This window comes from Poecilia reticulata, chromosome 18 (assembly GCF_904066995.2).
Source record: "Poecilia reticulata chromosome 18, P_reticulata-male-v2, whole genome shotgun sequence".
In the NCBI taxonomy this organism is placed as follows: domain Eukaryota; kingdom Metazoa; phylum Chordata; class Actinopteri; order Cyprinodontiformes; family Poeciliidae; genus Poecilia; species Poecilia reticulata.
This window is the reverse complement of record NC_088847.1, coordinates 3,491,751-3,519,742: the sequence shown is the minus strand read 5'-3', so window position 1 is coordinate 3,519,742 and position 27,992 is coordinate 3,491,751. Positions and strand designations below refer to the sequence as shown.

The 27,992-nt window shown below is 40.0% G+C and overlaps 1 protein-coding gene across 1 annotated transcript; it reads right to left on the bottom strand.

The window, feature by feature from the left end:
- Positions 1 to 38: 38 nt before the first annotated feature.
- LOC103480166 (uncharacterized) lies at positions 39 to 27,992 on the bottom strand. Its single transcript, XM_008435029.3, has 10 exons — positions 27,269 to 27,992; positions 22,217 to 22,365; positions 7,864 to 8,026; positions 7,663 to 7,762; positions 6,856 to 7,016; positions 6,625 to 6,755; positions 5,795 to 5,939; positions 3,716 to 3,815; positions 2,180 to 2,258; positions 39 to 2,060 (listed from the first exon to the last, which is right to left on the bottom strand). The coding sequence occupies exons 1-10, from the start codon at positions 27,336 to 27,338 to the stop codon at positions 1,974 to 1,976; spliced, it is 1,185 nt and encodes a 394-aa protein (XP_008433251.1). The 5' UTR covers positions 27,339 to 27,992; the 3' UTR covers positions 39 to 1,973.

The following is a 27,992-nucleotide window of genomic DNA, read 5'->3' as shown; positions in this document are numbered from 1 at the left end:
AAAGTAACAAAGCAGCAACAACATTTGATAAATTGAACAATGCTTTACATCAGTTTAATATTTTCTCAAATATTTACAGTATTTCATCCCTGTTCTCCTTTTAGAAAGTTCAAAAGCTGATTACACAGAGTGGGAATACATCCTTAAACTGCAGTTAAGATTTACAGTAAACTGCGCATAACAATGAAAACCTTATTTCTATGTAAAGCATACCAGAAAATTGGCCAACTCGGAGTCGGAGTTAGTGGGGGTTAATGAATATCCGGACACATGCTTACAGTGGTTCAAAAGAGGAAATAAAGTTGTGCCATGAGCTTCTCTTTCATACAGCATTTCATCAAAGAGAAGTAATGCCAACTCATGAGCTACCTTCAGCCATTCAGCCCAAGCACATAGAATTGTGCCACATAGCAGCAAACCTTTACAAGCAGAAGATCGTTTATTTACTTCCCACCACTCAGGTCATCACTGGCTTTCTTTAGCTTAGCTGCTAACCTGCCATTTAAACCCATTTCCTATAAAGTACAAAAGTCATGACAGCACAACTAGCCCTCTTCTTCTCCTGAGTTGGAGGTCATGATCACAAAGTTTTCTTTCTCTCCGTACATTACCCCGTTCGGCTACTGGACGGCCTTTTTTAAACGATAGTTCCCACAGATTGCATTTCCTTATACGGTCTGTGATGCCCTTTATCAGCAACACATCTTCACTGCCATGGAGAGGAATGACAGGAGTGTGGCAACGACTAAAGCCAGTCCTCTTTCTTCTGAAGAACCAAACTTTCCAGTTTAGTCTTAAAGTGGTAATGCATAATCCTTCAGTTATCTCTATTATTTTCTTAAGTCTTATTAAGTACAGTCTCAGAAAAAAAAAAAGAATTTTACCATGTGGCAACTCTTGAGGCAGGCATGAAAAAAAGTTCTATTATCCTTCTCCACCCAGGTTTTATACAATAAACTTTGGCTAAATTTAGTTTTATGAGGTGACACAGTTCTTTAACTGTAAAAAAATATGTAAACAGAAGGTCAAGGTTGGTACAAGTGACAACTTACAGTCATCTGCGAAAACAAGGTAGAGATTATGGTACAATTTGGCCTAGATGCAGCTAATGGAATTACGAGGGTTAAAGGTTATGGGTGGTACCACCTGAAAGGATTTCAGCATAACTCCTTATAAACTCAGTGCAGTAAACAAATACATAGACAGAAAGAGATTCAACAGAACATTGTCTGTCACAAACCCATTTCAGTTTGGCTGCAAAGACCGCCCCCTGTTTAAGCTGCCTCCAGTCGCTCCAACATCAGAAAGTTGACCAGTTTGTGTTGACGAGGCCGCCATCGCAGAACGATTGGTTAGAGCGTAGCTCTGCTTGTGGCGCGTCAGCTGAACATCTTCAGACTCCATTCCATTGACGCAAGCAGAAGTGGAATCAGGCCTGACTCGGAACCGTTGAGTTCAAGAGCCCACAGAGTAGCTTCCACTCAGGACTCGAGTATAAGGACCTTTTACAAAAATATAATATGGGTTAATCTTGTGAGCGAACACAACAAAATGCAGGAAACCTGAAAAAAGGATTCTGAAGAATCTTGATCAGACTGCTAACTGTCAGCGTTGAGACTTGTAAAAGAACAACGATGAACTTCCAAAGTAATTGGCATATTCCACAGTTTTTGCTTTTCGTGCAGTAATTTTGAGATTTCAATACAACGCTGCATGCTTCCCATTTTATAGGTCAAAATTTATAGTGCTGAAGCGCCATGTTCGGAGGTTTACACTGACATTTAGTGGTGGCAGTTCTCTTCTGGCTGCTAGCACAGGTTAGCTCCCCCTCGCAGCAAATCCAGAGGTTGAAACAGCGTTTCTATGAGTCAGTACGGCCAAGCCTCTTGACCAAATGTTTATCTTTTTTTGTAGGTTCACCCAGAGTTCAAGTCCAGCTGCCAGGCAGATATTTGATTGTTAATAACAGCAGGTCAGCATTCCCCCTTCCCAGGTACAAGTGGAGTGCAAGTGTCTGTGTGCTCCCCTGGGTGATCCATTAACAAGTTCCCCTGGGAAATCTGAAAATCGAGAAGAATGTTGAAACCTTTGTGAAAACTGAGAAAACCTGAGATAAGTATTCACGTTTTTACACTTTTCTTTATATATATATATATATATACACATATACACAAATTACCTTATTTTCCTTATTTAGGTTCAAGATCTCCTTTATTACAGAGGGGTCCAGTCGGGTGCAGCCGAAGATTTTCTCATGTCTGCAAAAAGAGAAGCAAATAAACAGAACAAAATAAGGGTGAAAGGGTGAATGTTACGACCTGTCATGCCTACTAGAGAGGTTCCAATAATACTTGCAACCGCACAGGTCACACCCATGTGACCTGCATTTACACAGCATGTTTACATTCCTTGCAAAGGTACTCAGTAACATTTCGACATTTGGTTGAGCTAAAACAACAAACTTCGATGTGCTTTTTTGCAAAACATTCGGGGCATGTTTGTGCCAACGCTGAATACCTTTGGAGTGAATCTTTTGTCTTTCTTTTTTTCCAAATACCATCTGTGAACATTCATTTCTAAGTCTTGTCACAAACGGGACTTAGACTGTTCCATTCCAACATGTTTTATACATAAAGGCTGCAGCTCTGATTCTGTGTTTATGATCATCGCACTGGAAGCTGATTCTCTCCTTTAACATGCTTCTGTACTGTATTTAGCTTCATCCACTCTCACCAACTTCCTTGTCCCCGCCACCATCTTGCTTCACCATGGTTTCAAGGTTGTAGTTTTCTCCACAAATAGCATTTTGCATGCAGACCAAAATGTTCAAATGTAGTCCAATAGAATATATTCTTTTACATACTTTCAGCTTGCCTTACATTGCTTGTGGCAGACTGTAGAGGAGACTTGTTGGGGCTTCCTTTCAAAGATAAAACAAATATTTGTGGAATGCAAAACAAATCTTCTCCATAGATTTTCCCTCCTAAGTTGGTTTAAGGTGTGGACCGCCGTGGTGTTGGTAGATTTGCAGTCGTGCCACACCCTTTCTATTTTCAGCTGATTTAGTTGAGTTTATAACCTAAACCTGTTTCAAGCCTTTCCACAACTTTATCCACCACCATGTCTGTTCGACTGCTTGGTTTTCATCATGCTGTTTTGTCACTGACAGACATGCAGTTTCAGTTTTTAGCTTGAAAAATTATCTCATATTTCCTTCCCCTGCACAATTTGAGTTGGTTTATCACTTAAAATCCCAATGAAATACATTCAGGTATGTGTTTTCAATGTGATAAAAAGTGAAATAGTTCCAAGTGGTATGAATACGGCTCACTGGTAAATTGCCTCTGAACTTCAAAATGTCTCCCGTTTCATGTTGTTTTTGTGGATTAAGAATGTAATTTACATGCCTGACAGATATGCAAAATGTTTGCCCTCTTGTGATTTGTCAAAAGAAATTTGTGGGTTACTATGTAATCGTTGCCTAATATTTTGGCAGTTCTCCAGAAATGTGCAGCGACGACAACTTTATCTGGTTCATGTTTCCTTTTTCTCTTCTTCACTAGGAATCAAGTGATTCCTATAAATGCACCGCATGTGTTATTGGTTTTTGTGACACACGGACCCTGAATTCTTTCTCTTTAAACATGTTTTTAAACTTGGAATTATCCCGTAATCCCCCCACACCATCTCCTCTTTTCTCCTCACACACACGTACTTCTTGAAGCAGTAGATAGATAAGATGACACAGAAGCAGACGATGATCGGGATGATGATGGCCACCACATTTGCCGTACTGATGCAAGAGCTTGTGGTACCTTGAAGAGAAAGAAAGCAGTCTCTTTAGTTGTTGAATACAATTTTTAGCCTTTTGCTCTGAAAACTCTGAAGAGGCTTCAGCTCATTTCTGCTCCAAATATACAAAAGAGTTCAAGGGCTTACTACAGAACAGAAACAGAAAGGAGAAAGGAAGTAAGTAGTGGCATGCCAGTAGTGACTGCTAGTTCTATTGAACAGAAAACCTGAGTACACTCTAATATAGTCTTAGTTTTTCACAGAACTGTAAGTGCATTCTGTCCCACTTCTTTACAGTACTTCTTCTGTTTCTGTATATTTGCTTATGTAACATGTTTTGTTGAAGCATTATAATCAGGATGAAGTTGGGGTCATTGCGCCATGCTCCACCGCTGTCCCCGTTCAGTTGGAATGAGGTACTTGTGCTGACATGCACTTCCTTTTTCACAAATATGCTGTTAATTTGGCCAGACATGCTCATTTTAACATCAGCTGAAAATCTCAATGTTTCTCAACTTTTTTGTGGGTTGGGGACAACATTACTTGACATGCTAGCTAAGGCTTATAGAGTCTTAAATTTTATAAGTACTATACTTTCTGGGACGATCTCTACTGATATTACTGATATTTTTTTTTTTTTTTAGTATAATGATACATCCAAATTATTTGGAAACTGTTTTAAGAATGTAGTAGAAGGACGTCACATCACCATGAAGAAGGTTGTTGAAGAAGTAATTAAATCTTCTTAATGGCAGAAAGCTACCAAGCTGCTCTGAAATGTACCAACCGTTTTAGCTGGCAAGTTTCAATCACTCCAGAGGTGTGTTTACTTTTTCACAGAGCTCACAGTGATGTGAATCATTTCTAACACAGGCAAGAAGATAATTAGCAATGATAGATTTACAAAACCTTACTCCAAAAAAAAGTGTGAATAATCTTTTTTTCTAGACAATCTCACATATCCTGAAAGCAGCTACTGCAAAACTACAGCTGGCAAGCTAAGAGAATCTGCAGGAAACCCAAACTTGTAACTTACATTCAAATTAAAGATATGTTTCAAACTGAGATGTCTGTGAATTTCAACATGAAAAGAAGACAAAGCTGTCTATGTGCTCAGGTAACAACAGGTATGCTGCCTCTGGTGATTGAAGATTCAAAGGGGTGCCAGAAGAAAAGACGTTTGAGAGTTTTGTGGTTGAGGATTAGTATAATTTTATTTTACACTGCTCTCTGCATTATGATTTGAGAAATAATTTGTCTATCAATTATCTGTTTCATATACTAATTGTTCATACTGAGACTTTTTCTAATTATCTTATCTGTTTTAGCTGTCTGAAGCCAAACCTTTGTGTTAGCAACATTCATTGAACCAGTGCAGCAACAAAGACAGAGAGTTTTGTATCCTCAGTACATCCTTTTGATATGGAATTGAATTTTTTGCAAATGTTTTATAATGTTAGGGGAGCTTGTTCTGTGACCTTCTTGACTTCCTTTTAAATGTATACGACAGAGTGTCTTTTTAGTCTATATATGCTGGGAACCAAACATCAAATCAAACTATTAAATTTACGAGCAGCTTATTCTATATTTTTTGCTTAATAATGTATGTATCAGCATCAAAAAAACAATAAATGTTAAACATTATACTTTATAAATATCTCTGTAGCACTATTATTAATACTTTAGCCTTTTTTGCTTTAGTCTTCCTTAGCTCTAATCTTCATTTCAAATGTGCTATGAAATATGATACAGGATGTCATGGTCCAAAGACATGATACATTGATCATATTCCAATTTGCACTATCTGTTCATGATATGGAACTCACATCAGGCAACAATGTTGCAGTACTTTCATCAGACCTGTGTGTGACAATGGAGAAGAAACTCCGTTCTTTTTGGTAAAGCTAAAAAATATGACGATCAAGAGAGAAATCATCGGTGTCTAACCTAAAATTATGTTAAGACAGAAAACAGAAAGATGTAAATAAAACTGGATATTTACCATGAGGTATAACTTCACTGGTGTCACTGGATACGTCCTTGTTGAACTTGTTAGTGCTGATGTTGTACTGAAACTCATACCTACAGCATTTATTGTAGGGGATGTTCACAGTTCGATGTTGACTGAACTCATAGCACCTAGTAGGCTGAAAGAAAGGGTTATAATTAGCTTACTTTTACAACTCAAAAGATAAAGTGTAAAAAACATGATTCTCAAAACTGTCGGAAAGGAAAAATCATTTCTGCTCAAATGTCCCATATTTCTGTTGTCTTTTCTTGTCAAAAAGTGAACTAGCTTTTGTGTAATCTTGCTAGTGAGGAAACAGGAAGAACATTTTACCAAAACAGTGAAATCAAACAGGTATATCAGCCTTTTCTCATTTGGAAATAGAAGTGAAACGAAACACTTCCTTCAGTAGTGAGATGCCGATTTGACTGTATTGTAGTTCAGTAGCTCAGTGCTTAATTGTTCACAAACATGATTTTTAAATTTTTTTTAAGTAGCTTAAAGAGCTAGAAAAAACTGGCTCGCATCAGATGTGCAGCTTCAACATATCTTTGCAGGATGGAGCTTTCTTTTTTTTAGCTTCGCATATGAAAAATAGTTACACTCCTGGGGCTTTGACATGTTTATCACATTATAGCGTTTTGAAACAGATCAAAAATAAAAATAAGGCTTACTCGTGAAAAACATTGTAAACAAATATCTGGAAGGCCCTCTCTTGTCATAACTTCACTCCCCCGCCCCCAAACGGAACCACGACCCACACCTTCAGAAACTCAGTTGCATCATAAACTCCTGAATATTTTGATGTTGACATGAAAACTTACTTTGTTGTTTCCACATTCTTTGTACCAGACGCAGAATCGCCATGCACCGTCCGGTCCAACAGCTGGTTTTCTCCATGTCAGCTGGAGATAATCTTCTGTCTCATTGATGCTCATTTTCGGCACGTATATTTCTAAAAATAAATAAATGGTAAAATTCCTTCATCAGATTGGCCAAAATGCAGTATAAAGAAATTAATCAAACATAGAAGTGAGTCACCAAAGACTACCAACCCATCTTAGGTTCAAAGGTGTTCATTCTTGTCTCACTCTCCACAAGCACAAAGATATCCCGACGCTTCTCTACTTTCAGGGAACAGCTGCTCCTCCCTTCCATCTTGAAAACCTCACACACCTTCAGACTCTGTATGTCTTTCTTCTCTTTTCCACGGGACCTGAAATGATAAAAAAGAGCAGCTGATGTCACACACCTGCGGGTTAAGATGCAAGTTCCTTTTCAGCCACTAGAGGGAGACGTAGTCTGTGAAACGAGTCTGAGTGGTGACTCATTCTCTTCAAACAGCTCTTTACGCCTCACTGCAAAAGCAATAAAAGTTTGAGTATTTTTTGCTGAGTTTCTAGTGCAAGTACACATAAAAACAAAACTAACTGACAAGTCAGCTTGTTTTAAGTAAATAGTTTCTTAACATTAATTTTAAAAATGTACTAGTTCCACTGGCAGCTTATTTTACTTGTAGCAATTTATTTTTCCCCATGTTATAAGTGAAATAATTTGCCAGTGGAACTGGTACTTTTTAAAATAAATATTAAGAAATAACTGATTTAACATAAGCTGCTATATGTTGTTAAAATGTTACTTACATGTTAGAACACAGGAAATGAAACAAATTATGTTATATTTGTAGTAGAATCTAGACCAAAGATGCTTGGTAAGATTTTGTGGTTTTGCAGTGTGCTCACAAAAGTTACTGTGAACACATTCTGGGTCAACACAGTGGAACATGAGTAATTATTAACCAGTACTGTGGACATTTTTTTTATTCTGTTGTTACACCTTTACAAAAAATAACCGATTCCCACCTATAGTACACCTTCAGATCCTCCGATGGATCAACTGGAGTCCAGAAACACTTGGAGCCGTTGGACAGGTAAAAACATCTGAAGTCCTTCACCAACTCAGCTGCACAGGACAAACCGTAAAGTATAGTTACAGTCTGTACATCTGCCTGTGAAGCTCAACTGTGGATTATTATTACTACTTGACAGTTTCTTCATCCTCACCATATGATTTCGATGCGTTAATATTCACTTTTACAGGGTCACTTTCATTCCAGCCTTTACAGCCTTTTAAGGGTTTGGAGGAAATGCTCAGCTCCAGAATGTCGGCGGTGAAATCTTTACTTAAATAGTAGTAAGTGAAATTAGTGTGTTTCACACGAGCAACCTGAAAGACAGCAACAGAGAGCATTAGCTCCAGTTATTGTTCCATAAAATTCCAGGTTAAATCTGGAGGTGTTCAGATAGCAGCAGAATGTCTTCAGTCAGAGAAAAAAAACTGCATATAGAATCGCAATGCCTAGTCCAATTCTGACTTGATTCAAAATGCTCAAAAATGGATTTTAAAATACATTACACTGCAATTTGTGAGTTTACTTCAAATCATATATTACTCAGCCACGGCATATATTTCAAACAATTCATTGAATTTTTTTTTATTTATGAAAAAACCTGGCAGATAATTTAACCTACAAATGGTAATTTAAATTACAGAATCTTACGCACACAAACCTATTTTTAAATATAAAATGATGAAATTTGATACAGTTCGAAACATCCAGTCAGCATAAACAAAGACAATGAAAGTCATGCTTGGTTAACCACAATTAAACACTTGTAGTCGCTTTATGTGGGCGTCTTTACACCTTTCGCTCTTTAACCACAACTTCACAATACTCAACATTTTTATTCAAGTAATGTTTGCTTGGGAGACAACCTCTGTCTATCTGCAAACTGCTAGCTTAGTTGTCCAGTGTCAACACTTGGGTCATCCACACCTATGTAAACAAGGAGGAGTAAGAAGTTAAGGCTTTTTTATACACTAAATCCTGGTAAATCCTGCATTGGAAATTCATCCAATCCAGCACTGTTCTTGTGAAATAAATACAACCTGACTTGTATAAGTCAGATAAGCTTGTGGGCTTCATGTTAAGGTAGCGGTTCTCAACGTGGGTGGTACCGCCCCCCAGGGGGCGTTCAGAGGACAGCAGGGGGCGCTGGCGGACATTTTTACAAAAGGGGGGCCCTGGGATGCCTTTGGAGGGCGTTTTGTCGAAGGTAAACTTTACACCTTACATGCACAACAATACCAGTTTAGACTTTGAGCAACTTGGTAAAACGGTATTGTGTAACATTAAACCATGCTTGGGTGCAACTGTATCGATGGCAGCTCTTCTTCTATTCAGTGTTTGTTAGCTTCTGTTAGCTTCTTGGCGCAGCTCCGTTCTCCTGCTACTGGTAGCTAAAATCACAATACCCTCACTGAGTATCCCTCTGAAAAATTAACCCATTTAAATAAAGAAATACCTCCATCGGTGATACCACGATAGAGAGCGTTCATTGTATAGCGTTAACACCGGTGCTGTAAGTGGTCCGGTATGAAACGGGGGTGATAGAACAATGGTACCACAGCACTTTTAAATGTCAATAATCAGAATACAGAAATTGTTTCCGTTGTTTTAAAAAGGTTTCTGTCAGTCTGCCTTTTCCCCATCGATATGCTTCCCGACCGCCCTGCACCATACGCGGTAAAAACAACAACAACAACAAAACAAACAAAAAACGACGCGCACATTGCGCAAAACTCTGAAACAGGAGAAGCGGGACATAAAACGGAGAGACGAACTAGATGCAAATTATGGCATAAAAACAGAGAATCCAACGCTGAACAGTGAAAAAATCAACACATGTGAAACACATGACGATTAGGCGGCGCAACAGGTGATGAGTGTAAATTAGCTGTGTGAAGCTGACACCCCACCCACGTCAAAAAAATCCAGCAAATAGTCTGAATGGTTAGTGCTCCGTTTGTGCAGGTTTGTGCCGTTAAAATTTTCGTTTGTGCAGTTTTGGTTTCTGAGATATTAAACATTATTTTTTAGGTCATCTAGAGTTCACCATCCCCCCATATCGCTCCAAAACAAACCAAAGTGGGCTAGTTCGTTAGTGCTCCGTTTGTGCAGGTTTGTGCCGTTAAAATTTTCGTTTGTGCAGCTTTTGTCTTTGAGATATTAAAAGTTATAATTTTGGCCGATGACGTCACCGTCACCCTATCATGTTCCAAATCAAACCTAAGTGTGGGCTACTTCTTTTAATTCTTCAGATTCTCAGCTGTTGTACAATGTGTACATTTTGTTTTGAACTTCAATAAAGACTTAGAACAAGAAAAAATGTGTCTCATTTCAAGAAATGTTTTAAGATAGCAATGTTTTTTCACAAACGTAGCGTTCTCTCCACAATAATTGAATCGGCCAATTTGCTAGTTGAGCATTAAGGGTTAGATTAAATTGGCCTTTATAGGCTCATGTAATTTTTTTACACGTTTGCTGCATAATCAGCAGACAGTACATCAACAATGTGAATATAATTCTTCAGACCACCTCCGAAATCAAAGCACAGTTGAACAGGTTATACACATTACGTTAGGGTCAGGCTGCATGTCCTTTATTAGCAGGATTCAATTATCCACTGGAGCGGTTCGCAGCCGAGTGTGAAGCGCCCGGGATGAGGCTCAGTGCCTCCAAATCCGAGGCCATGGTCTTGAGCCGGAAAAGGGTAGAGTGCCTTCTCCGGGTCAGGGGGGTCGTCCTGCCTCAAGTGGAGGAGTTTAAGTATCTGGGGATCTTGTTCACGAATGAAGAAAGAAGGGAGCGGGAGATCGACAGGCGGATTGGGGCAGCGTCTACTGTGAAGCGGGCGCTGTACCGGTCCGTCGTGGTGAAGAGAGAGCTGAGCCAAAAAGCGAAGCTCTCGATTTACCGGTCGATCTACGTTCCCACCCTCATCTATGGTCATGAGCTTTGGGTCATGACCGAAAGAACGAGATCACGGGTACAAGCGGCCGAAATGGGTTTCCTCCGCAGGGTGGCTGGGCTCTCCCTTAGAGATAGGGTGAGAAGCTCGGTCATCTGGGAGGGACTCAGAGTAGAGCCGCTGCTCCTCCACGTCGAGAGGAGCCAGTTGAGGTGGCTCGGGCATCTGGTAAGGATGCCTCCTGGACGCCTCCCTGGTGAGGTGTTCCGGGCACGTCCCACCGGGAGGAGGCCTCGGGGAAGACCCAGGACACGCTGGAGGGATTACGTCTCTCGGCTGGCCTGGGAACGCCTTGGGATTCCCCCGGAGGAGCTGGAAGAAGTGGCTGGGGAGAGGGAAGTCTTGGCCTCCCTTCTGAAGCTGCTGCCCCCGCGACCCGACCCCGGATAAGCGGAAGAAAATGGATGGATGGATGGATATAATCTGTTGTTAGAAAATTTGTGCCTGACCAAGACAAAAATGTGTTGAAATATTTAACACATACAGTGTGTTATAATGTTCTGTACATTTTAACACATTGCGTGTTAAAATGAACACAAAATGTGCATTAAAGGTAATACATTTTTGTGTTATTTTTTAACATGTCTTTTTTAAGAGAGTTGGTCCTCGCACCCTGCTGTGCCAGGCCATTATCCTAAAGAGCCGCTGACTCCCAAGTGCGAATTACAGCCTTGGTAATTAATATATTACCAGTTGAACTGTCTGAAATGACCATCAGCTAAGCCAAGTTGCATTTAGCTGTAAAGTTTGTTTTTATTCAAACTTCAGCAGTTTTCTAGTTCTGTTGGGGTAGTGACATCAATTTGTGACATCACACAAATTGATGTCACAGAGAGTGATGCATTGATGTCACAAGGCTGCAGTCTTGAATTCTACGGTCATTACCACTGCAGAAGTCGCAGAGTATTGTCTCTAAACAAGTGATTGTGTATTTGGATATATCTACAGAGTCAGCTCAATATGTGGTTGTTTGACACATTGAGAAAAGTCAGCATGTTGTTCGTCAACAGAAAGACTCTGACGGAAGAAAATGAGGAGAAGATGAACTGGATTAAAATTAGGAATATAAAGCTGGAGAAGGAGAAAAGCGCCGTCTTGCTCAAGATAAACACTGCCCTGGAGCTGGAAAACATTGCCCTGAAGCAGGATAACACTGCCCTAGAGGAGGAGAACACCGTTCTGGAGCAGAAAAGTGCCATCTTGGTGAAGATAATCACTGAACTGGAGCAAGAAAACACTGCCCTAGAGAAGGAGAAGACCGCTCTGGAGCAGAAAAGCACTGTGTTGGAGCAGATAAACACTGCCCTGGAGCAAGATAACACTGCCCTAGAGAAGGAGAACACCGCTCTGGAGCAGAAAAGTGCCATCTTGGAGAAGATAAGCACTGCCCTGGAGCAAGAAAACACTGCCCTAGAGAAGGAGAAGACCGCTCTGGAGCAGAAAAGCACCGCGTTGGAGCAGATAAACACTGCCTTGGAGCAGGAAAACACTGCCCTAGAGAAGGAGAACACCGCTCTGGAGCAGAAAAGTGCCATCTTGGAGAAGATAAGCACTGCCCTGGAGCAAGAAAACACTGCCCTAGAGAAGGAGAAGACCGCTCTGGAGCAGAAAAGCACCGTGTTGGAGCAGATAAACACTGCCTTGGAGCAGGAAAACACTGCCCTAGAGAAAGACAAGACCGCTCTGGAGAAGAAAAGCACCGTGTTGGCGCAGATATACACTGCCCTGGGGCAGGAAAACACTGCCCTAGAAAAGGAGAGGACCGCTTTGGAGCAGAAAAGCACCAGGTTGGAGCAGATAAACACTGCCCTGGAGCAGGAAAACACTGCCCTAGAGAATGAAAAGACCACTCTGGAGCAGAAAAGCACCGTGTTGGAGCAGATAAACACTGCACTGGAGCAGGAAAACACTGCCCTAGAGAATCAAAAGACCACTCTGGAGCAGAAAAGCACCGTGTTGGAGCAGATAAATACTGCACTGGAGCAGGAAAACACTGCCCTAGAGAATCAAAAGACCACTCTGCAGCAGAAAAGCACCATGTTGGAGCAGATAAACACTGCCCTGGAGCAGGAAAACACTGCCCTAGAGAAGGAGAAGACCGCTCTGGAGAAGAAAAGCACCGTGTTGGAGCAGATAAACACTGCCCTGGAGCAGGACAACACTGCCATGAAGAAGGAAAAGACCACTCTGGAGCAGAAAAGCGCAGTCTTGGAGCAGATAAACACTGCCCTGGAGCAGGAAAATACTGCCCTAGAGAAGGAAAAGGCCGATCTGGAGCAGAAAAGCACCATGTTGGAGCAAATAAACACTTACTTGGAGGAAATAAACACCGCCTTCGAGCAGGAATACACCACCTTGCAGAAGAAGGGCACCATCTTTGAGAATATATACAAAAACCTGCAGCTTCAAGTGGAACAGTTGGAGAAAAGGCTGAGGGACACAGAGAAGCAGCAGAAATAGCTGCCAGTAGTAAGTCTTGTCTAGCCATCATGAAGACAGCCTGTCTGTTTCAGACCAGCGACAGAAGCAGCAACCTGTATTCAGATGTGTGGTCGGAGACTTCTCCACTACACTTTTGAAAATGCAATATGCACTACACTTCTCCAGGGCTCTGGAGAAGTGAGCCTCGTAGTAAGTCTTGTCGGTCTCTGGTTTGACCTGCAGGGCTTGGCAGCGAGTCCTGTCTGTCTCCTGCCCAACCTCCAACACTTTGTACCTAGTCCCATTGGTCTCTCGGCTAACCTCCAGGGCTTCGTAGTAACTGCATGGAGTTTGCATGTTCTCCCCATGCATGCATGGGTTCTCTCCGGGTACTCCGGCTTTCTCCCAAAGTCCAAAAGCATGACTGTTAGGCACCTGACAAACCTACCCATGGGATCACTAATCACATCACTAATCATGTGTTTTGCGGCTGTTTCAGACCAGCCACAGAAGCAGCAGCCTGTAGTCAGACGTGTGGTTGGAGACTTCTCCACTACACTTTTGAAAATGCAATATGCAATACACTTCTCCAGGGTTTCATAGCGAGTCCTGTCGGTCTCCTGCCCGACCTCCAACGCTTCATAGCTAGTCCTGTTGGTCTCTCGGCTAACCTCCTGGGCTTCGTAGTAAGTCTCGTTGGTCTCCGGTCTGACCTGCAGGGCTTGGTAGCGAGTCCTGTCGGTCTCCTGCCTGACCTCCAGAGCCTCGTAGTAAGTCTCGTCGGTCTCTGGTCTGACCTGCAGGACTTGGTAGCGAGTCCTGTCGGTCTCCTGCCCGACCTCAAAGGCTTCATAGTAACTGCATGGAGTTTGCATGTTCTCCCCATGCATGCGTGGGTTCTCTCCGGGTACTCCGGCTTCCTCCCAAAGTCCAAAAGCATGACTGCTAGGCACTTGATGATCCTACCCATGGGATCACTAATCACATAACTAATCACCTGTTTTGCGGATGTACAGGTTAACAACATGTACATGCGACTTTCTTTTTTTTGTTTGTCCGCAAGAGGAGTCTTTAATTCTTCGAAAACAATCCCATATGCAAGTTTTGCACTAAATGTTCTGGTTTTATAGCTATTTAAAAACAGTTGACGAGATTTAAAGGTCTATAGGACATGTCGTAATTTTATAAAACACACTTTGTAAACAACATATTTAGTTGCTGACCGGACATGATCGGTAACTGCGTAATTTGACACCCTGCAATGCGCTGTGCACATGCCCTACTGGCAGGAGGGCCTGTTTCCTGTTTATGGCTTGCTACTGCTGGAGTTTCGTCCGTCTTCCTTCAAGTCAGTTCATTGGTGATTCATTTTTGGGAAAATTTATTTGTGATGGCACAGCAGAAGAAACAATGATTTAGATTAGTGGTTCTCAACGTGGGTGTTACCGCCCCCCGAGGGGGCGTTCAGAGGACGGCAGGGGGCACTGGCGGACATTTTTACAAAAGGGGGGCACTGGAATGCTTTTGGGGGGCATTTAGTCGAAGGTAAACTTTACACACCTTACATGCACAACAATGCCAGTTTAGACTTTGAGCAACTTGGTAAAACTGTATTGTGTAACATTAAAACATGTTTGGCTGCAACTATATCGATGGCAGCCTGGGCCAGATTTTAGTAGGGGCTTACCGGGGCTGCAGCCCTGGGCCCCGGCATTTCGGGGGCCCCAAGGATGTTTTGTGTTTTTGTGAATGGATAGTGTCAGAATTTAATCAATGACTATGATGATTTTGACAGCACCAATGAAAAATGTTCCAATTTGTTCTGGCAAACGTCCATCTTGAATGCTTGCTTGTTATTGGTCCACTTTTGATGCATCTTACGCATTGGGTAAGAGGAGCGTCAAGGGAATATTATTTTACAATGGCTGACAACAGAAAATATGACAGCGGTTAAAATTATGTTAAAAGAACTGTAAAATAATTTGAAAACAAACTTGGTCTTTTTTAAAGTTTATCTGCTAAATTAAAGTAAAAATTTAAATGACTGTAGATACAAAACAAAGATTGTGCATGTCTGCATTATAAGACAGGCTCAAAGTTTCAAACTTTTCAGGGTTGAGTATTGTTTTCTTATTTGGGTTACATGGTTTGCGTTTGAGTAAATGTAGGTCGTGATTGTGGTTCGAGTTCCTACAAATAAGTTGAATGCAAAAGTGTCATTAATAAATGGAAATCTGTATTTTGTTCTTCATATTTTTCAAGATGTTCTCTGTAAAAACCTTGATCTAGAAGATGCTTTTATTGAGAACCGGGTGCTGTAAAAAATCCTTCAGAGGGCAGCACTTTGGACTTACCTGGGTCAGGATATTTTCTGAAAACCACAGTATGCCTGATCTCTTTTTTCCAGAAGATATTGTTTATATCCATGTTCTGTCTGACTGGCAGAGAAGCACTTTTTTGGCATTTATTTCCTCCACTATTTACCAAGAACTTTAAAACCAAAGAAAAAGTTTGAGTTTTGATATATTCCACTTGTACTTATATGGACTTGTAAATGCTGGGGACATTTGTATAAATATTGTTTTACTCGCTTTGCTTTGTAAAAGTATATTTGAGCATTGCACTTTCTTGCACTCAATCTGTTTTATAGTTTGTGTTGAAGTCCAGGCAACAATAACTATTCAGTGATTTTATTTTGTGATGCAAGCATCATATTCTAGTTTCAACCCCAACATGTGGTTTAGTCTTTCTAGAAAAGAGTTCAGAGTTGTTTGTAGTTTGTGACAACTGGCTTATTAAAGTTGTAAGTTGTCAAAACTTACTGTTCGGTCATTTTCTGCTCATCCTCTAAAACAAAACAAACACATACAAAGTATATATATATATATATATATATATATATATATATATATATTGACTCTAGCCCAGGGGCCCCTATCCTAAATCCGGCCCTGATGGCAGCTCTTCTTCTATTCAGTGTTTGTTAGCTTTTGTTAGCTTTTTGGCGCAGCTTCGTTCTCCTGCTACTGGTAGCTAAAATCACGATACCCTCACTGTGTATTCCTTTACAAAATGAACCCATTCAAATAGAGAAATAAGGAAATCCCTCCATGGGTGATACCACGATAGAGAGCGTTCATTTTATAGCGTTAACACCGGTGCTGTAAGTGGTCCGGTATGAAACGGGGGTGATAGAACAACACAGCGCTTTTAAATTTCAATAATCAGAATGCAGAAATTGTTTCCGTTGTTTTAAAAGGTTTATGTCAGTCTGCCTTTTCCCCATCGATACGCTTCCCGACCACCCTGCACCATAAGCGGTAAAAAATAAATAAAAAATTGCGCAAAACTCTGAAACAGGAGAAGCGGGACATAAAACGGAGCGACGAACTAGATGTGAATTATGGCATAAAAACAGATAATCCAACGCTGAACAGTGAAAAAAAATCAACACATGATGTGAAACACGTGACGATCAGGCGCTGGAATCATGCCCACTGCCCCAAACAAGGAAGCAACTAAGATCTTTTCTGGGCATGGCTGGGTTTTACCGTCGTTTTATCCCCCAGTTCTCTAGCAGGGCAGTTCTGCTCACAGATATGGTGGGAACCCGTTCTCCCAATGATATACAGTGGACCGAGGAGGCAGTGGCGGCATTTTATGACATCCAGCAGTCGCTAAGTAAGCAACCCGTATTGTACAGTCCTAACTTTGAAGAAGAGTTTATATTACAGACCGACGCTTCAGATAAGGGTCTGGGAGATGTTCTCATTCAGGAAACAATGGGAGGCCGTCGTCCAGTGGCATACATCAGCCAGAAGCTGTTTCCACGGGAGGTTCGCTATTCCACGGTGGAAAAAGAGATGTTGGCCATCAAGTGGGCTCTGGACTCCCTCCGTTACTACCTGTTGGGAAGAGACTTCACCCTGGAGACGGATCATAAAGCACTACAGTGCTTAAAAAGATGAAAGACACAAATGGGCGAATTACCCGTTGGTACTTGGCCCTACAACCGTTCCAGTTCACTGTGCGCCACATACCAGGAAAGGAGAACCTCACTGCTGACTATCTCTCTCGCTGCATCAGCGAGAGTCAGTGGCGGAGCTAGACTTTTAAATTTGGGGGGGCCAAGGGGGGGCCAGGACTACCTCTCGGGGAGGGGGGGGCAAAATTTTAAATGTGTGTGTGCACATCTATATATATATATATATATATATATATATATATATATATATATATATATATATATGTGTGTGTGTGTGTGTGTGTGTGTGCTCAGCGAATGTCTCAGGCAATGGGGAACAGAAGACAAGGTGCTGGAAGTACCACCATGGGAGGACAAGCCCCTACATGGGATGTACCACCGACAAATAACTGAAGTGGCTGATGTCAAGAAAACCTACCAATGGCTGGAGAAAGCTGGACTCAAGGACAGCACAGAGGCTCTCATCCTGGCCGCCCAGGAACAGGCCCTAAACACCAGAGCAATAGAGGTTCAGATCTACCACACCAGACAAGACCCAAGGTGTAGGTTGTGCAAGGAGGCCCCTGAGACAGTCCAGCACATAACAGCAGGGTGCAAGATGCTGGCAGGGAAAGCATACATGGAACGACATAACCAAGTGGCGGGCATAGTGTACAGGAACATCTGTGCAGAATATGGACTGAAAGCCCCGAGATCAAAGTAGGGAACACCCCCAAAAGTGGTGGAGAATGACCGAGCTAAGATCTTGTGGGACTTCCAGATCCAGACAGACAAGATGGTAATGGGGAACCAACCGGACAATGTGGTGGTGGATAAAGAACAGAGGAAAGCCGTTGTGGTGGATGTAGCAACACCAAGTGACTACAACATCAGGAAAAAGGAACATGAGAAATTGGAGAAATACCAGGGCCTCAGGGAGGAACTGGAAAAGACCTGGAAGGTGAAGACCACAGTGGTGCCTGTGGTCATCGGGGCCCTCGGGGCAGTCACCCCCAAACTGGAGTAGTGGCTCAAACAGATCCCAGGAACAACATCAGACATCTCAGTCCAGAAATGTGCAGTTCTAGGCAGAGCCAAGATACTGCGCAGAACCCTCAAGCTCCCAGGCCTCTGGTAGAGGACCCGAGCTCAGAGGATGAAACAGACCACCCGCGGAGGGTGAGAAGGGAATTTTTATATATATATATATATATATATATATATATATATATATAAAAATTCCCTTCAGTTTGGTTATTTAAAAAAATAACCAAACTGAATATTTGGTTATTTTTTAATCCCCTCTGTCATATCTTATAATTAACACCTTTGACTGGCGCACATGGAGACATGATAGACTTTATGCAAAGAGTTAATCGCAGAGGAAACTAAAATCAATCAAATAAAAGATCCTTTCTGAATATCATCTCATGCACACTGAACTAAATGCGTCCTTCTGACCGGGAGCTGACAGCGTGTTGAAGAGTTATGGACACCTTGGTTAGGAAGCTCCGTTTTGACAGGTAACAATAGTCCGGGTCGGACCAGAATTACAGAATTATTTGCCTGATGGTGGTTCGGGCTTCTGATGAGTTTACATTTAATGAGTTTGGAGCACACAAAGAAAAACTAAAGAGAATTTTATGATCTACTTATAGTTTAAGTAGAGGAATAACAGCTGACTGTTGAAAGAGGAAAGAAATTAAAGTGCAGATCCGTTAAACAGAAACAAGCGCAGAGCGCTGGGCAATAAATGCGCGTAAATGCTCCAATTAATCACACATGAGACGACAAACGCCAAATATACAATATATAGTTACACTGCTTACGTTAATGATGTTTTAAAAACAAAACCAGTAAAAACTTAACGGAGTTAATATGTCAGATTACCTCCTCAGCCTCATTTTGATAAGAACAGAGAGCAGTTCGCTGGTTTCTGTCCAGACTGCGATCAGCTGACCACTTGGTGCGCAGACAGTTTGAACTTTACGCACAGAAAACATTGTGGAGCTCATTATTAATCATACTAAGAACAATATCTGTCAGAGAATCATCTCTGATCTGGACGCTTTAACGGACCAGAGGCTTTGAAGCTCCTAGCGCAGCTGATCCGCTTCTGCTGGGTTTTCTCCCGCAGAGGGAAGTGATGCGGGATCAGGAAACGATCAGAGTTCTGTCGTCTTCTAATCACGTAATTTTGTGAAATGTTACCTGATTTTAAAAACGTTCTCGCAGAGAAATAATAAATGTTTCGTTTGATGACTACAAATTGGAAATAAAATGATTTTTTTCTTTGACGGACAACAAAAAAACTCCACGCCACCTCTGCTCCAAACTACGAACATTGTCGGCCCCTCTTCGGTTTTTTCTCTTTTTTGCGGAGGATCAATAAATTACTTATTGGTGTTTTACAACCACCAGGTATGAAGCGCTTTAGCCTTTGAGTTGCACCACAGCGCAGCACAACTGAAACATCCAGGAGAAGAATATCAGCTTCTTGTTATGACAAAGGAGGCTGGTATCACGCCTGATAAAAATCTATTTATTTATGTCATCACATGGACTTATATAAAGTTTTATACATTTTCTTTTCATATATTTATTATTGTTTTTCTTCTTTAGATAGATTGACTTAGAATGATTCCAAATAATGTACAGGAATAACTTGGTGCCGTTACATGTCAATCATCAGGGGTGGCCACTGGGGGGGCCAATCAGATGACAGGGGGGGCACTGGCCCCCCTGGACCCCCCTCTGGCTACGCCACTGGCGAGAGTCCTGAAGAGGGGCGGGGAGTGTGATGGCAAGCCACACAGGGTAAGATCCACACCTCATCATAAGTTGCTTTTCACTTTAGTTTGTTTAGTAAGTTTAAGTATTCTTTATATTTTTTTCCACCTTCCAATGTTTATATAAAATGCACAGATATTAATAATGCAAGGTCGAAATTCAATTATGTTGTATTAATATTGTTTTCTTTGTTTGAGTTACCTGGTGTTTGGCTCCCCTCCCTGGTGGACAAAAGGCGTGGCAAAGGGCTGACGTTCCTAAACTACTGCTGATGGCCTCATTGGACTAAACCACCTATGTCATGCTGGGGGGGTGGTTTTTGGGTTTATTTCATTGTTTGTGTTAGTTGTCAGGTGGCAGCCATTTTGTTTTCCCCTATTGTGTCCACATGGTTTAGCTACACCAGTATTTAATTCCCCTGTTGTCTCATTTCAGTTAGGTCAGTTTGAGGTCTTGTCAGTTATGCCTTGAGTTTAGGAATTTATGTTGACCTCTTTTATTGGCATGCCTGTTTAATTGTTATGTTAACCTTTGTTCATAATTTTGGGTAAATAAAAACCCACCTTTTTTTAATTCAACACCTGTGTTCTGCACTTTGTACTGTCTGGTCCCTGACAATCTTACAGACTATAACAGTAAATAACTTATCACTTATTTATGTTTTTAATTAGATTTGATATATTTATTTCTTAAATATTTTTTATGTCTGTTAATGTCATGAGGCTGATGACTCTGACACTTTCAATTTGACTCAGGATTTGATTAAAAACCAGATTTGATCTTTGTAATTTCTGTCCAGTAAAACTATTAATCTATAAATCAATAGACATGTCTATATAAAGATATAATCCATGTTTCTATCTCATATTTGTATGGCACTAAAAGTAACTTGTTTTTTCACTGAAAGCTCTGGTTTGCACAATAAATGCCATGTGGGTGAAGTTTTATGGATGATACTCTGATGTCCCATTCTCCTGAATGCAGCACAGAGCTGCACCACCAAAAACTGACAAACACTGAAGAGAAGAAGAGCTATGATTAATGTAGCTACAGTTCTATCCATGTTTTAATGTTGCAAAGGTCAGTCGTTTTGGAAATAGTTCAAAGTTTAAACTGGCATGTTGAACATATTTTATCTGGTCATTTTGTGGAATATTTAACAACTAGAAAATGGCACAAAATGAGAATATTTTTTCCACTCTGACTGGCTGCTGTTAGCCCTACCAATTTTAACTTGAATGTTCATTGCATTTTTCGTAGACGCCTGTATTATTTTTATATTATTATATGTATTATTTTTGATTATAAATACAGAAACACGCATAAAAATCAAAACATCTACAATGGTGATAGTAATATTAATGATAAAATAATGGTCAGTGCAAAGTAGCCTGCAAATTCTTTGGTGGGGGACGGTGAGGGACCTGGATAAAGGCTAGGGGGCGCTGGGCTGAAAAAGGTTGAGAAACACTGTTAAGGGTTTAAAAGTCTTGCACATAAATGTAAGATTAAATATTTGGTAAAAATAAGAAGCAAAAGACCAAAGAGAAAAGAAAAACAAGAACTCCAAATGCACAGGTGCTCCTTTCATGGCTAGACGCAGGTGTTGAAAGCAGTGGTGATGACCTTGAAATTAAAAGTTTTGAATGATGGCAATGCCTGATGCTAGCTGTGACCTCAGGATAAGGTCAGAAAAGATTTGAAGTCTAAAGATAACAAACAGCTCAGATGTGGAGTAAACTGTTCAACTGATGGGCACTGCTGTCGTGTGCTTAGTTGAAAAATTATATGAGACTTTGCTGAAGGCTAAATATTTAATTTGATCGCTGGTTAACATCTCTTTATATAAACTGTCTTAACTAAACACAATAATATGTGGGTGGAGGATCTTAATATCTCGATTAAAAACGAAGTTCGGAAGCAAGCCTTAAACGGTAACCACCATGGCTCTAGTAATGCTAGATTACAGGCGGTCCAATTTAAAATCATACACAGATGATGCTGTTTGATGGTCAAACTACATAGGATATTTCTTGTGACAGATGCAAAGGGTCTGTAGAACATTTGCGCATCACTTTTGGTTGTGCCCCAGACTGAATGATTCAACATTTAGATGCTTGTCAAATATGTAATTTGATACATTTATGTCTGTGTTTTAAAAAAGAAATGCTTTAAGTCAATTCAGCTCTGTTTTTCTGTATCGGATCAGTAACGGCCGATGCTAACCCTCAGATATCTGTATCAGAATCAAAAGTAAAAAAAGGGGATCTGTGCATACGTAGTTTTTACGTGGGGAATGTGAAGAGAATGTAGGTCATCATCATCATAATCACACCAAGCACCCTACCCCCCAAATGTAGCCATTCTTACATCCTCCTGCTTATCCGTCCATCGTATCTCAAATTCAACTTTACAGCTCTCTGGTAGATCCTTGGGCTTTGGCCAAGTCCATTTCACTTCCACAACAAATCTATCCGCCCAGTGAGGAGTACAGTTTTGGGGGGCAGGAAGACGGTGATCTGTAGGAGGGAAGAAAAATGACAGTCAGAGACGCAGCATAAAGATGCTGCCTATAGGTACTAATACATCTGACTCAAACACCCTCTGGTCACTGGGAATGAAAGGAAATATCAAAGTGTTAAGTGGATTTGGTTTAGCCTGGTTAACAATGTGGCTAAGCCACATTGTTAGCAAGACAAATATGACAGTCGCTGCATTAAGTTGTAGACTTTGGAAATAAACAACTCCCATTTAGCAGGAAGAAACCAACTGGGAGTTTGAAAAGACGGTGGAGAAACAAACAGAAAACGACAACAAGGAAACCCAAAAGCACTGAAACAGGAGTACTTTCTATGCTATAGAAATAGCAATGCTCAGGAGCTCTGCTAATGGCTGCATCACTGCACCAAGAACCGTTCTGGAGACCAATGAATCCCAATGAGCATCATGAAAATATCACCAAAAACTACCAAGAGAGGAAGCTAAAGCTTGGCCATCACTGGACCTCCAACCAGGACGATGATCCCAAATACACCTCAATGTCCACCAAGTCTTCCAGGAGAAGTTCTAGAAACCAGAGTGGCTGTCACAGGGGGCAGTAAAGTTGAAAAAAGGGCAGCTGCGAAACCAAGAATGTTAATGAACCGGAAGCCTTTGCCCAGGAGGACAGGCTCGGATTCTTCAGGAATGCTGCCAGAAGCCAGTTTCTGGCTATGAAGCCCCTCTGCAACAGGTCCAGACAGCTACAGGCTGCTACATTTAGAGAAACCACCTGCACTTGGAGTTATGCTGACTTATATGAACTGTTTTAACAGGTACTGCTTTATATATTTTGCAAATAAGCCTAATTTTATCTGGGGGTTGATTCATTTCAGATTACGTTCTGCCCCACCCCATTGCTGTGCAATGCTTGTTAGCTGGCTACCACAGAAAACAATTAGAACAGGTATAAATAAAAAATATAAATCTTTAATCTATATTAAATTCCAAGCAAAAATAAATGTATTTTAATGGTAATAATGGTAATTTTTGTTTTGGCTGCATCTCCCCCGCCCCCCTTTTACATTTTGTTGTTTATTTGTTTTGAATAAAAGCAATTAGATCATTTTATGCATTTTTTTTATTTTAAAGCAATATTTACAGATTTAGGTATTTCTCTCTTTTTTTCTTAATTAAAGCCTTTAGCAACATTTTAGCTATGATAACTTTGGGGCGTCAAACTCTTAAGTGTTGTAAGGTCCAATCATTATCAAAAAAATTCCCTTAAATTTTACAGCAAAAGATGCTGTGATCAGTTTGAGCTCCGTAGTTAAGACTGTTGAAAAAGTGGAAAAACTAAATTTGCATTTTTTGGTGCCTCAACATGACGCATTACTCATTTTAACTGAGCAATTATCAGCTCTTGATTGCATTTAGCTGGGCTGTGATGTCTCTGCATCAAGTTCTGAAAGTCAAGTTTCAGGATGTGACTTTTGTTTCCATGAAGGTAAAGTGTTCCAGTCATATAATTAGCATACTCTTCCTAATGTTCCCATGTACATTTATACTTGTAAAGAGAAAAGTTAAAACTATTTAAAGAAGGAAAAAAAGTCCAGGTTTTAAACATCGAACCAGAAAACTGGACAGTGAAGGTAGGCCTGTGTTAATATTTATATATTCAAATAAACACGTTAAAGACCTTGAGGATCTCTGGTCACCAATATCAGCGAATTGAATAAATAAAGGAATAGCACATTACCAGCTACACTGAGAGATGGTGAGATCTGATAATTAGCTCCTTGCGGATGCCAACATGTAGCTTCTTAGGCAATATCAGTGATGTATGTTATGCTGGTCAAACATGTTGAAATACCAATGAATACTATAAAGTTCAGCCTGAATTTATGTGTATGGAAGAAGTAAAAGGTCAAGTATCCTCTGGAACACTACATTTTAAAAAAACTTGTTGTTGTGGGCACTTCCCACAACAAGAGGGTTTTAGATTTGTGTTAGAAATCAATAATATGCATTTATGACTGATTAGACTGTAAACTGTTTTTTTCTCCATTCTGTCAGATAACAGCAAATAGAGGAAGAAGAAGACAGAGGCCATAATGAATTAAAATGATTCCATAATGCTTATTAAAGTAACTTAAAAGCATATTGAAAAAACAAGATGTTTACGACTTTACAAATTATTGTGGGGAATAGTTTATTCCCCCCAATATATTATATATATATATATATATATATATATATATATATATATATATATATATGAGGGAAACCAAAATCCAAACTTATCAAAAAAAAATAAAAATAATAATATATATATATATATATATATACACATACACACACACATACTCAAAGCGAGTTCATCACACAGATAAAATGAAAGAATCCCACTCACTGCTACTTTATACCCCTATTAATAAAATGAATCAAATAAAATGTAATAAATTTTATCAAAGCACATACCCCTAACAGTATGATTTTTTTAGCATTACCAGAAGCAAATGGGCTGAGCGGCAAAAGTTATTGAAACATTAATTTGATAGCAGTCAAAATATTTAAGTAAAATACAAAACAGATTGAGCTTTTGGAAATGCCTCTCTGGTATAGTTGAAGGTGTATTTACAGTGTTGGCAGCTGCAGTCGATCAGATCACAGCACAGTATCAAGAGCAGTCACAAACAGCTTTCCAGTTCATTCACCTGTCCTAAACATGGCCTCCTATTAGACCAACAACACTTAGATCAGACCCAACTAAAGCATGACATCTGTCTGCTGTCAGAAAAAAAACAACAAATCAAACAGGTAAAGATACTTTCAAGCTACTCTACAAATGAAATTGGCCACATTTTATTACTGTTTAAATCTTTTACAATAAATTTAAATAGGTCATTCAGGAATAAAACAATTTTGAATGTAAAAGAGGGAAACCAAAATCCAACGTCTTGGCCTTTTTTAGCTTTTTTTTTTGGCATTATTTAAAAAAAAAATCCTTTTACATTTTTCACCAGGCCTGGACTCAAACCTATGACGTCCACATCGAAGCCTCCATGTGCGAGTTGATGCTTTATCCCTGTGCCACAACAGCATCCCAAAAAAATCTGTTTACTTAATCATTATAAATAAATGTTTCTGGATCAGAAACCAGTCATGAGAAATGAAAGCTAAAACTCTAAAATACAATACAATCGCTTTTCTTTTTGTGGTCAAAAAAAGGATAAGCAGATGCTTAAATGTAACAATATTTTCTTTTCTTATATAAAATAATAAAAACATAAAATAACTGGCAAAGAATAATGGAAAAATTGGCACTTTTTTCATATTCTGACACCTTCCATACTAACTTACACAAGCAAAATACAAGCTTCACATTGTGACGGCATGGCTGCACACTGAAGGGTTTGTTTTGTTTGTGTGTGTTTTTTTATATGTGGCTCACAATTTTATAGACATCACTTTCAAAAAGAAAATTTTTCATCATTAAACTTATCAAAAATGTAACCGTGATTATTTTTATACCCTGTTTATTTACGTTGTGCCGTACGAACTGTGGTGTGTACACAGAAGCAACATACCTAACATGGTGAATGTTTTTGCATTCGCCATTCGTCATTCTTTTTAACAACCAGAATGAAAATACAAAAAATACAAACTAAAGTAAGATGTTTGTTTTAAAATACAAAACATTACATTTATTTACAAGGGGCTTTTTTTGTTTTCTTTAAAAAAAAAAACAACAACTGATAAGCAGCAATATAAATGTATCGTGATTTTCTTTCTGTATTTAAAAATAATGAAAATCACTGTTAAAGATGAAAAAAGTATTTTATGATTTTTACATTCCTCACATTTAATTCTAAACATCGCATACTGCAGGAGGCGCTGTTTGTTTTATGCACCTCAAAAGCGTTGTCCCACATACCATGTCACCTTAAAACAAATAATCAGGATTATAAAATGTATTCATTTGTATTTATAGCACATTATACTGAGATAAATGGGATGCATGGGCAGTGATGCCACAGTGAAATTATAAGAAAATGAAACCACTAAAATTTCCACTCACTGTTTTTGATCACAAAAAAGGAAAAGTTGTGTTTTTAGTGTAATTTTTTGTTGTTAATAAATTAATACGTGCTTTTTTATTTATTTAATTTTTTTTTGCTGACAAAATGACCAAAATATGAGGCATTTGCTGATTTTTAGATTCCGAATTAGGTGTTATCGAATAAGGTTGTCATTCCTAGGAAAGCAGTGAAAAGCTCGGAATAGGAGTCGAACTCTCGCGGATGGTTGAAACAGTTTCTGTGCGTTTCAGGAATGACAGCTGTCGAAAGCAGCGCAGTGAAGGACGGGCGTACGCAGCAAGCAAAGCTTGTTTTCATTTCATTTTTATTAAAGCTCTGCTGAAACTTCTATTACAAATTCTATCACAGTAAAGCGTTTTACATCCTCCTTTTGGCCGACTTTCCACAACCGCGACAGCTTCAATTCAGCCCCAAAACTTAATAGCATAACCATTTTAGTTTTACTTACTATATACTTATATATTTCACTATCTAAACATGACAAAAAAAAAAAACTCATTTGGTGGATTGAGAAAACAGCTCAGTAACTTGTTAAATAAGAACATCTTGGCAAACAGTGTAAAGTTAGAGCAACTAGGACTCAGAGGTTAATCACACGACTAGAACTGGTAATTATATTCTGCTGTAAATACCATTAAATGCAATTTAGATACCAAACACCACTAAATTACCCTTCTATATATAGTTAAGGAAATGAGCGATAAAATTAACAGCAACCAAGACAGAGCAACCAACAGGTGTTTTGCACCTAAACTCCAAACTTAATGAATTTCCTCCTTCCCCGAAAATAGAATGTGTAAAGAAGGAAGGTAAAACGGTTAGTTATTTTAAAATGTTTTACCTGCTTCGCCGTGAGGTGCCACCGTGATGGCGAAGCTCAGAAAGGTGACAAATTTCAGCGTTGCGCTCATGTTTGTCCTCGAGCGTCTAAGTTGTACAGTTCTGCGCGCGACAAAAATTCCCACAAGAGCTCTCGTATTCCGAGGGAACAGGAAGACGGGGGAGAAGAAAACAAACTACAAATCAGTGCCTGTGACAGGCATATAAGAGGAAGGGTGCCCGGAGGACCACTTCAGAAAAGCAGAAGAAGAGAAACCAAATGGGAACAGAGGCACAGACAGTCTCGGTGGGTCAGAGGTGTCTGAAGGGAACAGCGGCTGCGAAGCTGAGCAGGAGCACAGAAAGAGGAGGAGATCAATGACAGTCAGCCCTACATAGTCTGTCAACACCAGGTTAGCTCCATAAAACTCTGCTTGACTGTAGGAGGAGAAACTACAACATTGGGAGAAGGGGTAAGCGCATGCGCGTAATTTGTGGGATATCATTAACACAAGTGTCCATTCCTCCAGGAAGTCGTCAGCCGCTTAATGAGTCTGTGAATCATTAAGCTGAAAATCTGTATGATAATGGATTTATGTGAAAACAAAACACATGACGTGTGCCAGGAATATAAAAACACATTTCAACATATATGGAGTTTATTTTTCAAGCAGCAGAGTGTCTGTTCCAAACGGATTCCAGACCATAATATATAGTTAGAACTAGGCCATAAATGACTTTCACGA